The sequence below is a fragment of the Lepisma saccharinum genome, chromosome 1 (genome assembly GCF_977018435.1).
Source record: "Lepisma saccharinum chromosome 1, izLepSacc3.1, whole genome shotgun sequence".
Lineage (NCBI taxonomy): Eukaryota > Metazoa > Arthropoda > Insecta > Zygentoma > Lepismatidae > Lepisma > Lepisma saccharinum.
This window is the reverse complement of record NC_139229.1, coordinates 125,542,030-125,554,708: the sequence shown is the minus strand read 5'-3', so window position 1 is coordinate 125,554,708 and position 12,679 is coordinate 125,542,030. Positions and strand designations below refer to the sequence as shown.

The window sequence follows — 12,679 nt, the reverse complement described above, 5'->3', positions numbered from 1 at the left end:
GGAAAACAAGCACACAAACTGTATTTTTGAGACAGAATATGCATGACGAACATTATTATTTTTCTACATAGGATACGTATAACTTTCATGTGCAACATATATTGTACACACATGCAACATGGTGCGATGTAAAATAAGAAAATACATATGAAACATGTTAACCCTACATTGTGTAGGTATTCAAATTTTCCTTAATATATATATATATATTATTTAAATACATGACATGATCAATTCATCCGCATCATAACAAATCAACAGTAAAAAGGAAACCAATTGTGTCTCAAATCTGCACGCTCCTTTTCGTCAAAAGGATTGTTCATACATTTAAGCAGCAACAATCTGAAGTATATATTTAGCTTTACTTCTCTCTCTGCTAATTTAGAAAAGAATCATATTGGGATCGAAGCAACCAAGAAAATCTTTAGATCCAAATATTTGCAAACTGAAAACAATACTGATTTAATAGAGCACAAATTATTTCACAGGGTGCCATAGCATTCCCTTAAACTTTTTTTTTTCCATTTAGGTCATTTTGGCTTGATTCCCGACACCCCATAGCTATGGCTCTGAACTTGGACTATAAGATTAGCAGATATTGAGAGCAAGAAAATTTTACGAAATGTATTTTTGTTTGTAATTTGAAATCGAGGGGGCAATTGTCCCTCTGCGCCCCCTGCAAGTGCCCTTGACCATCTGGAAGAAAAATGCAAGAAACATGTGAAAACTAATTCCATCTTGAGTATCCATTTGTCCTGCTATTTCTAGATTGTGTTCGTCACGTTTCTTTACTGCAATGTATAGGGTATAGAGGGTATAGAGCCAGCCCTGTTTCTACCCTAGAGAATCCACTGACTTTAGCACTTACTTACCTCATTCAGCATTATGTGTAAATATACAGGGCATAAATAAAGTTACATATTTTTCTCATTTTATCATCTAAAACTCTGTGCTCCATGTTTATTAATCTGTTCTTAATCACATTTTAAGAAATGTTCACCAATTCTCACACTTCTATTTGCAATTACTACCAAAGATAGTGTGCAAACTATAAGTCTGTATGTTTACTCTTGCATCAATCCAAGAAACTAATTTCGCTCTGGGTGAACAAACAAAAAAAATCTCAAAAAGGTACTTGTTCATTTATTTACAATTACTTACAGAAGAATATATACAACGTACATATTTTGTTTACCAGAAAAAGCTCTAAAAAGACGTTACAAACCACAAATGCGAAGCTGCACAAAGAATACTGAAGCAATATCCAATCACTATTATCACGCTGATTCTAATACACATAACACAACCATAATATCATAGCATTTAATATCTTAATATACATTATGTTTGGAAATTATGTGTAAATTTGTTAAACAATAACTTCTTAAAAAGCCAGCACTTTTTAATTTTCAGATCTTAAAAAATGCAGAAAACTTATATAAAATTATAGAAAATTACAGTGCAGTTTAGATATTTAAGTGGAAATGCACATATTCTATTTTAAAATTAAGTACCTTTCACAATTACAAAAACAGGTAAGAACTTACCATCATAAGAGTCAAAAGTTAAAACATTGTCATAGGTAACTAATAGTAACTCTTATCCTTACTGTTAAGTGCAAAACATAATGCTTACAACGTGTATAGTAATCACATTCAATTTTCACTTGTTCATGAAACAAATCAAGAAAAATTAAAATTCAACAAAATGCATGAATAGAACTATACAAAGAAATAGTAGAATGTTCCAAAGTGCAAAATTATTTTTTGGTTTCCTGCAACTATACTTGTAATACTTTCAGGACTGATTAGTTCTTACCACTAAAAAATTTTAAAAAAAGGTTAATTTAACATATAAACTCGATCTTTGCTAAACTCATAAAAATACTGTGGACAAAATCACAGAAGAAAAGAAAATCCACACACATCAAATACAGGTACTGGTGTGTCTAAATGATAATTGGGAGACGACCACGTGCAGTGGTTAACCTAGGAGTTGTTGCCACACTTCTTAAAACTCTCGATTGCCTGCTTGGCGTCATGGTCATGCGAGGGACAGACATGGGTGTTTTCGGTGTTCCCATATTCTTCCTTGGTGGCTTCACTGGTGTATTCCTGTTGTATGGCGTAAGAACTCTTGAGTGTGATTGCGTATGGGTTCCCAGACTCTTTGGAGTTCTTGGCGCTCTCAATGTGGGACCTGCTGCCACAGAACTCCGACAAATCAATTCCTCATTTTTGCGTTCCAGGTACGTCTGAAAGTAATAGACACAATTTGTCACACCTCAAAAAAAAAAAAAATATTCTTGGGGAAAATTTTAAAAACTTGATTCCTTTTGAATCTATTTAGCAAAACAAATTTCAAGACTTTTCCAGGCAATTTTAAAGTACCTTTTCTCAGAACAGTCTGTGGCGTTTTTACATGCTAATAATAAAGCCCAGTGATGAACTGCCATTCAAGAGAATAAAGATTATTCAACATTGTTCTGAATCATTCCTACATAGAATATCTCTGGTCAGGTTCAGGAAAAAAGTGCAATTTATTTTTGTTCCCAAATCCTGGCAACAAAAATATACATCCACGATTTTTTCACCAAGATAGATTTCCCATGGCATTCCGTGGTTAGTGGGGCACTGAACTGGAATAAATTAGGTATGTGGCACAGGTCTTGGCAAAAACAAAAGCAAGAGGAAGGAAGACCAAGATGTTTATACTACAGCAAATAGCATAATTCATACAAGAAGAAATATACAGGAAAGCTGGATTCTGGCAGGATGACAGACCATTAAGGGTGCATCCCCACAAAAGCCCCCACCTCTCCTCATCATGTTTATCATGACAACCCCATAAAGAACAAAGTGGTGCCCAATTATTTTTGCTCCAAAATTTCCAAACCAAGCATCATAGTGCTGTGAACTTATATATTCACTCACTCACATTATCATCAACGTTTCATCCATAACTTTTCCTATATTGCAACTGTTAAAAAAATTAATAATGTTATTATTCATACATGTCGACAAGCAGCAAAGTAGGAAGCTCTCAATCTACAGCCAAGCTGACACTTTCCGTAATGGGTATTATCTCTCATTTTCAGCTTGAAAATTATGTTTGCTAATTATCTTTTGCTGCAAGGCAGAGTGGTTTAGTAGTTTGTAAGAATGTTTGACGTAGACTTGTTGCCATAATGTTTGCAAACCTTAATTTATAGAATCCCTCAATATATATATATTTTTAAAAGTAACTTCCAAAACCAGTGGCAATTCCTCCATGTAGGAAGTGAGGAACTTCCTCCAGTTTCATTTATACTTAGTATTTCCAGTTTTCTACTTTTTAAGAGTTTCATGAGCATTATAAAATTTCGAGCGCAATCAAGATTCGCTACTCGACTATCAACAGTCAATGTGGTAGCTATCACCTGCTCGTTCTGATCTGTTGCCCAAAGACCTTTCTCGTCATCCTACAGGCAGATGGGCGAGTCGCAGTGTAAGGGAGTGTGGGGGTACGCGGGGGTTTGCCCAGTTATATGGTCTGCGAGGAAGGTCCAGTGGGTTCCTCAACAGTGATGCCAACTCTAGCATAATGGTTCTAAACCTAGCAAAATTTGAACTTCGTTGGCACCTAGCACTCTTGTGTTTGGCATCATCTAAAAAACTGGCGACCCTGGGAAAAAGAGAAATTGAATTCTGAAGAAGATATTTTGAGGAAATATTTATTTTTAAGAAAATCTCCAGATCTTGTTTCTACTTTTCTAGCAGACTTCTTTCAAACAAAAGGAAGTATGCCAACCAAGGGACAAGCTTTTACAGGTCCTGATCCATCCTCTTGATGTCATCTTTTCTTTATCCTCCCCAATTTAACAAGGGATGAACATTTCATGAAAGGAAATCGGTAGAAAGAGTTGGAGGCCACAAATAAAACAAACGGACGCCGTTACCAGTCATGGAATTTTCTTCAACTTCTTTCAAGCACTATGCTAAACCCATTTTATTGAATGGTCGAAATTCCTAATGTTGCTTAACTACAATAAATAATCAATAACGCAGTTCACAACTCCAAAATAGCAAAATAAAATTGAACTTAAAACTACTACAGTCATCAGAAAATGATAATAAATTAATAATTGTATAATAATAATAATGTACCCTAGCATAATTTTCACATTTAACGTAATTTATGAGTTGAAACAGCACCTTTTCTTAACAGGAGGTTGGTATTGGCAAAGCTGTTCTTAATCCACACATGACAGACATGGAGGGCCTGCAGCTAACATTACAAATCCAATGGCTGATCCAAGGTACAGGCGATACATGTCACTGTGTAATTGAACGCATTTTCAAAAACTTTCGTCGGTCTGTTTACCATAATTTCCTACACTCCAAAAATTCCACGAGTCGCCACTGTCCAAAACGCAACAGATCCAGACATTCAACTATATGCAAAAGACACAGCAAGCACAAATTCATATTACATGTAACCAAAATTATGTTTACAGCAACTATTTTCCAAAATGCAAAAACAAAAAAAAAAGTTTCTCTGAAGGTCAATGCATAATTGCACATACAAAGAGCACACAAATAGCAATTGAAAAGACTACACAAAGACAAACAGTGTCAGGACATTACATAGTGCAATCTACAGACAATTTTGTGGTAGACAAGACAGTGGTGCCTGCTAATTGCAATGTGCTTTCTGCACCAGTGATAATCCTACACCAGACAGCATGAAATTAGGCAACTAGTGTAACTTGCTGCAACTAAATGCCAGCAGAAAACTGGATTCGATTTGATTTAGTTTATTTTACTTCGCTTTTGTGCCACTTTTGGCTAATTGCGAAGATGGGGATGAGTGATGATATGATGTACATTTACACCCATGCCAAGGATGGGATTTGAACCTGGGACCCCTGGCATCCTAGCACAATGTGCTAACCACTTTGCCATGGGGACCGGCAGTGCAGTCACCCGTAATTAGACCTACAGCCTGAAATACCCCTTCCCTTTATGGCATTGTGTGTGTGTGTGTTGCCTAACCATGGTAATGGCCGAACTTGCTATTGAAGTCCGTTCATGGCTGTGGAGTTGAGGCAACATATATAATGCAATACACAAAAGCAAGTACTCAGTACACGTATGTATCATTTCTCTTGTAGGAGACTGCATTACTGTAAAGGTGATATTCACGCCATGCATCCATGATCTTCATTGTAAAATTAACCAAGACAAAGTGGCAACAAGTAACTTCTTTTGATTGACCCAATTTTTGGATCAACCTCAGTCTTTCAAGCTGGAAAGGTTATGAGCAAAACAAGACATGTTACTATTAAAACATGGTTAAAATTGATTAAAAGGTATAAAAACTTAATCCAAGATTTTGTTTGTAAAATTGCATGCACCTATATGACCTTGGGTCAAGTGTCCACCACTTTTTATCAAAAGAGAATTGACCATTGACATTCCTGCCAACAGATGTTGCTATCATTTTTGAATCCAGTATATTACAAAGACTTATCACATTATGAGAATGTACAGTGTATACCTACTATCGGATTTAAAATTATAGATGCTCGAGTTTGGACTCCAATTAAAATTTTCACCCGTAGAACTACAAAAATGCAAGTTACATCAAAATTTAGCTTATTCAATTCTGCGTTAATATATGCTAACCAAATTTTTCGAGTATGACATTTTTTATCGTCGCGAGAACAAAAAAGAGCCCTTTTTTGTTTTGCAACCAATTGTTCTCTTTGAAATTCTATAAATCAAAAATGGGTTGTGATGAAATTTTAGTGTGATGCAGGCAGAAAGGTTTTAAACATAAATCTTAATTTTCAGATTTTTAAAATTTCAAAAAACCGATATCATCGATTTTGCAAAACAACTTTTTCTTAGTATTGGGTAGTCCAATAAATACAATATTGGTCTTGTTTGGAAGCTCTTGGGGTATGTTTTAAAATCTATTATCGTTGTCAATTCACATTGAGAAACTTATTGTATACAGATTTTTATTGAGCGGGGTAAAGAAGTACGCGGCAGCAACACCGCAAGCATAGACTTCGCAGTGCCAGTCCGGCAGTTTCTGCTAGTCAACGGGCATCACTGTGTGCTGTGTTGCCACATGCCGTGTACATCTTTACTCCGCTGAATAAAAATCTGTATACAATCGGTTTCTCAATGTGAATTGACAACGATAATGGATTTTAAAAACATACCCCAACAGCTTCCAAACAAGACCAATATTGTATTTATAGGACTACCCAATAGTAAGAAAATGTTGTTTTGCAAAATTGATGATACCGGTTTTTTGACATTTTGATGTAACTCATACTTTTGTAAGTCTACTGGTTAATTTTTAATTGCAGTAGTTTGTATCTCTCTTAAAATTGTAGGTCCAACCTACCTGAGCATAAACAACTGACTTTTTGACTAAATTGTTAAAATCGCAAAGGGAAGGCTGATGCTTGGACTATGTAAAAGCTGCCACCTTATTTACAGAAACTAGCATTTCCTTCCTGCACGTGACACTAGCACACTCCTAATTTCATGGCCACGGGTGTAGCAAATTTTCACTGGTCCAATATAAATAACTTACCAATATCTCGAAATGTAATTTGCCTGCGTGCTTGAGTTACATGAGAAATGCTTTCCTGAATAGGAAAAATGCCTGAAATCTGGGTCGCCTGAGAAGAGTTTGCAGCAGAGTTATCTGAACTAGTGGGGAGAGGAAGGTGACAGACGTGATTCTTATTTGATGGCTTCATAGTTGGCCTTTCAAGAACATTCATCATAGATGAGGTAGCAGACAGTCCTCGCTAATGAAAGAACACCAATTTCTAGTAAGAATTTCAAGCAAGCAAGAAGCAAAAACTCATTTAGCTTAAGGATAGATACATATAAAAAAACTCAAAGCTACAGATAAGGTTTGATTTGAAGCTCTTAATGTCCATGAGGTATATTTGCAGTGGATGAACCTTAAATATACAGAACTCTTCAATTCTTATCGATACGTTACTCTACTCTACTAAAGGATATGTTTCAAATTATCAAACAGGTGGTTTCAGGAAGACATTGCAGGTTTCTTGAGAGCTAAATTTGCACTTTCAAAAACTGGTTTATGTTGAGAACGTAAAAATAAATATTCTTTTAACATAACTTGCTGAATGTGTGCAGAGCCCTCTCAAACACTGGTAAGTATAAAGAGGGTACTTGTAAAGGGAATTAATTTTCCTTCTCAAAGTAAATTTGTGCACATATCCTCAGATGATAATTTCTATGAAATCATCTAAGAACTGTATAATGTGAATGTCAAATATAAAAACAGGCTGAGAGGAAAACTTAAGGACTTTCGACATGTTTGCTACATCTTAACCTCAATATTATAAGAAGTGTCTATACCTATGGTATATCAATGCACATGCAACTATTGAAAATAAAATGTTAATTGTTGCTAAAAAGGGTTTATGTATGTGAAGTGACATGTTCTAAATATATTTTTCATGTAACCAAAAATTTTGAAATAACATGAATTCACATAAAATGTGAATTTATTCATTCTTTGCACTTCTACAGAACATTCAACTTCCAATTACAGAAGACATATGCTGCATTTTGTTGATACAATAAAACTTATATGCAAATATACAAGCACATTGCACAATGGACTCCTGTTTAAGGGGATGAGGGATGATTTCCCTAAGCTCTTTCTCTCTGCCGCAGCTGGGAGCACTGTTGCCAACTTAGCTCTTTTGGTACTAGATCTGGCTCTTTCGTGCACTTGTATAGCTGCGAACTGTGGCACCCACCACCCTGCCCCGTTATGATGCCATCACTGGCTCCAGCCCACATAGACCAACTTTTGAGATGAGTATGCATTTTGCATGTGACATATGATTATATTACCTCTTACCTCCCCAGCTACTTTTATGTAACCGTGGCTGAGGCTGAGGTTAAGATGAGGGAATTCTTTATTTTTTATTTCAAGGATCATCAGTGCATTATTGAGATGGGTGATGCCGCTAGTTCTAGACTGAAAACTAAGAATAAATTGTCATCACTGTAAAGTTAACAGTAATGGCAGTGCTGCCCACCCTTCTGACACCTAAAATTACCCTAGGAGCACTTTATCCAGGCTTCATTAATCTAGCTCCTTGAAAGTCAACTTTAGCTCCATTTAAGGCAAAATGTAGCTCCTTTATACACATCAGGCTTGGCAACACCGCCAGGATGGCCATAGGAGGCAAGCAGAAATGCATTACGCTTATGGGAACATTATTTGCTTTGTTCTCTCGGGAATATCAAACATGCAATCATGTAGAAAAGTACATGGACGAAGAAAAGACAAGTTGAATAAGGTTTTATTCGTAGGAAAAGTCTAAACTGATTTGATTAGCCGTAACTTGGAAGTTGATTTCCCATAAGGAATACATGGGATTCTGTAAATACTTATTAATCATATTTTTCAAACATCATGTCTAGTCTAGCTTAATGATCACCTTAAAAACCACTTCCACTTGCAACATGCAGAGAAATTCAAATTCTCTTGTATAGTGAAGGGTTTTTTTTAAGTAGCAGTGCCCATTCAGACGATATTGAAAAATTTCACAACTGATGCGAAATTGTCACTTTTTCCCTTAACATGCAACCAACTCCAGAGCTGCCGTGCCTTGCCACATGACCATGCGCAGAATGAGAGCACAGAGGCCGCTGCCACCTGTCCACCTAATGCTAAGTGACTGGACAAAACCATTTGCTTGACTGCCTTATATGTACCATATTTAAGCATTACATGTACTGTATATGCATAAATGCAAGTTTTCCAAAATTTTATCCTTCAAAATACTGTGTTGCATGTTACACATAGAATAATTCAGACAGCTATATGAAACAATGTGTAAATTGCCTTTTCCTTTTCCCCATGATTCCATCAGAATGTTTTGCATCACCAAAAAAAGTGGCACCGTTTAGGCAGAGCCAGAGTCCTCAACTACAGTTACATGAAAGACACAACATCAGTTTCTCAGGGTGGCTACTTTAGGACCATAATAAAATTCAAGTATAATTCCCGGTTTCAAAGGCAAATTTTCAAAAAATTCAAGGCCACAAGCAGATGTTTTCTCTATTTCAACCTTTGCATATTACCGCCTCTTAACAGCCACACACATGCACCAGAGGAGCAACCACGAACTTTTGTCTAGGGGAAGGGGGGGGGGCAAGTACCAGTATAAATGTGCCAATAATAATAACAAACATAATGGCATTATCATGATTTTTTATTATTATTATTATTAGTAGTAGTAGTAGTAGTAGTGGTGGTGGTAGTGTCAAAGACATTATCATCCTCGTAAATTACACAAAAGGGGGTAGAAGTCTGTTAAAGCATTTGTGTTGGAACACATCCTCTGGCTAAGATTCATAGATGACATTTTCCTCCTCTGGATACATGGCGAACCCTCCCTCACTACATTCTTAAACCAACTGAACGACTTCACTACCCTCAAATTCACCTGGTTTCACTCCTAAGACCAAGTGACCTTCCTAGATGTGGACATTCACATTGCAGGAAACCACTTGGAAACTTCCATACACATCAAACCGACCAACCACCTCCAGTATCTCCACTACTCCAGCTCACACCCCTACCCCACAAAAAAAGCCAACCTATTTTCCCTTGCTCTCAAGAGGCCAGCACCTCAACTCATCCCCCCCATCCCGCCAAAACTACAACCTACGCCTGCACCAATCCCTAACCAACCATGGGTACCCCTCCACCCTCATCAACAAACAAATTACTAGAGCCACCTCCCACAACCGCACCAAACAACCCAAAACCAATCCTCCAACTCTGATCACCCAATACAACCCCCACATTATGAAAATCAGACATACCCTCCACTCCCTCCTCCCCTTCCTGCACAGTGATCCTGACACCAGGGACATCTTTCGGGATAAACCAAGGGTCGTCCTCCGTTGCCCCCCACAACCTCCAAAACATCTTGGTCCAAAACACTCCCACCCCTTCCACACCACTCCCCCCAGCGCACAGGTGCAACAAACCCAAATGCAAGACCTGCCCCATACTTATCACCTCCCCCACCCTCTTGATCCCTACAGCAGCAGGTGAGTTCACCCTTCACCCTAAGGGCACCTGCCACTCATCCAACCTAATTTACACTCTCATCTGCCAAACCTGCGGCAACTTCTACTTAGGTGAAATCTCCACCCCCTTGAACCTAAGGATCAATAGTCACCGTTCCTCCACCCAAAACTCCAATTTCACAGTTGCCATCCACACCAACAGCCATAACACCACCTTCAATAACTGCTTCAGTGTCGCCATCATCCATCTTTTACCCCCCCCCCCCACTCTGACATCTTTCTGCAGGCGATTGGAAAGGGCCTATATAGCAGACATGCACGCCACTATACCCCCCAGGACTCAATCTAGCCAACCAGTAACCCTTTCCTCTCCTCCCCGAAACTACCCACCCACCTTACAGTAAACACTGGTTAAAGTACTTTTTGTTATCTATCAACTGTTTCTGGCAACACTGATCGTAGAGACGCTAGTCAGTATTCAGGTCCCAAAAAAAGTGTTGACAGTGCCACAAAAAATATATAGGTGGTTCTTTTGCCAGGCTTGTCCAAAACTGTGGGGGGAAGGTGGTGGTTATGGTGAGGATAGGGGATGAGGGGTGTTACTGGGTGGCCTTGTTCAGGCCTGGGGGTGTGGTTGCATTCATGGTCTATATATAGGCCCTCTCCCATCTTCTACGTATTGAGGTGTTGGTGGATTGGGGCAAGGAGTGGACGATCGCTACCAGGAAGCAGTCATTAAAAGGAATATTGTGGTGATTGCTGTGAATGGCAACAGCAAAGTCCAGGTTTTGGGTAGAGGAGTGGTGGTTGTTGATGCGGAGGTTCAGGGCTGTAGATGTTTCCCCCAGGTAGAAGCTCCCACAGATGTTGCAGGTGAGGATATAAATTAGGTTAGAGCTCTAACCTAACCTAATATATATATATATATATATATATACCAAATCCGGTAGATATATATAACAGTTGGGCTGAAAAGTTCATAGGCTGACTCATAGATGGCGTTACTAGAATTAAATCCATGTGATTTTTACTTAGTACTAACCTTCAAAAGATACGTGTATAAATTTCACAGCTGCCGGATAATTAGTTCGTGAGATATAGCATTGTGAGTGAAGCAGCTTTTGTTATTGTGTAAAAATAGATAAAAAAGAATTTCGTGTGTTAATAAAGCATTGCTTTTTGGCGAAAAAAAATACTGTTGAAGCCAAGGCTTGGATTGATAAACATTATTCGGACTCTGCACCAGGAAAATCAACCGTTGAGAAGTGGTTTGCTAAATTTAAACGAGGCGAAATGAGCATCGAAGACGATGCACGCAGTGGACGCCCCAAAGAGGCTGTTACCAACTAAAACATAAAAAAAGTCCACAAAATAATTTTAAATGATCGTAAAGTGAAGTTGATCGAGATAGCCGAGACTTTAAAAATATCAAAGAACGTGTTGGACATATTGTGCATGAATATTTGAACATGCGAAAGCTGTGTGCAAAATGGGTGCCGCGCGTGCTCACAATCGATCAAAAGCAACAACGTTTTGATGATTCGGAGCAATGTTTAGCGATATTCAACCGTAATAAACACGAATTTTTCCGTCGATATATTACAATGGATGAAACATGGCTCCATAACTACACTCCAGAGTCCAATCGACAGTCAGCCAAGTGGACTGCACGTGATGAACCGAATCCAAAGCGTGGAAAGACCCAACAGTCGGCTGGCAAGGTTATGGCATCAGTATTCTGGGATGCGCATGGTATTATATTCATCGATTACCTCAAAAAGGGCCAGACCATCAACAGCGATTATTACATAGCGTTGTTGGAGCGTTTAAAGGATGAAATCACGAAAAAACGGCCCCATTTGAAGAAGAAAAAAGTGCTGTTTCATCAAGACAATGCACCGTGTCACAAATCAATGAAAACAATGGCAAAATTATATGAATTAGACTACGAATTGCTTCCCCATCCACCATATTCTCCCGATCTGGCCCCCAGTGACTTTTTCCTGTTTGCAGACCTTAAAAGAATGCTCGCTGGAAAGAAATTTAGCACTGATGAAGAGGTGATCGCCGAAACTGAGGCCTATTTTGAGGCTAAAGAGAAATTGTACTATAAAAATGGCATCGAAAAATTGTATGACTGCTATAATCGTTGTATCGCCCTCGAAGGCAACTGTATTGAATAATAAAATCGAATTTTGTCAAAAAAATATTTTTTACTATGTTAGCCTACGAACTTTTCAGCCCAACTGTTATATATATCTCTAACTTCCGGTTGTCTTTTTTCTTACACCGAAGATGCAGTGTTAGACTGCGAAAATCATAATTTTTCCACTGTCTGGTGAGAGTTTCCTTTCTCCTTGGCCCTCCTTGCTTTTATCCATACACGAGTCTGCATCAATAACCACCGCTCCTCCACCCACAACCTGGACTTCACTGTTGCCGTCCACACCAACCACCACAACATCAGTTTCAACGACTGCTTCCAGGTAGCGATCATCCATCTCCTACCCCAACCAGCCAACACCTCTGCTCGCAAAAGATGGGAGAGGGCCTATATATCGGCCATGAGTGCAACCACTCCACCT

General features: G+C 38.3%; 1 protein-coding gene across 2 annotated transcripts in view; it reads right to left on the bottom strand.

Moving 5' to 3' along the window:
• Window positions 1-1,128: 1,128 nt before the first annotated feature.
• Window positions 1,129-12,679, bottom strand: part of LOC146000614 (protein regulator of cytokinesis 1-like) — a 54,649-nt gene continuing 43,098 nt past the window's right edge. The window contains exons 13-14 of one of the 2 annotated variants that reach the window (XM_083138373.1): window positions 6,592-6,811; window positions 2,080-2,254 (exon numbers count right to left, since the gene is read on the bottom strand). In XM_083138373.1, the coding sequence (XP_082994499.1) occupies window positions 2,232-2,254; window positions 6,592-6,811 (243 nt within the window). In that variant the 3' untranslated portion in view covers window positions 2,080-2,231. Of the gene's footprint in view, window positions 2,255-6,591; window positions 6,812-12,679 lie in introns of both variants that reach the window. The other variant, XM_083138371.1, reaches the window with a different exon arrangement.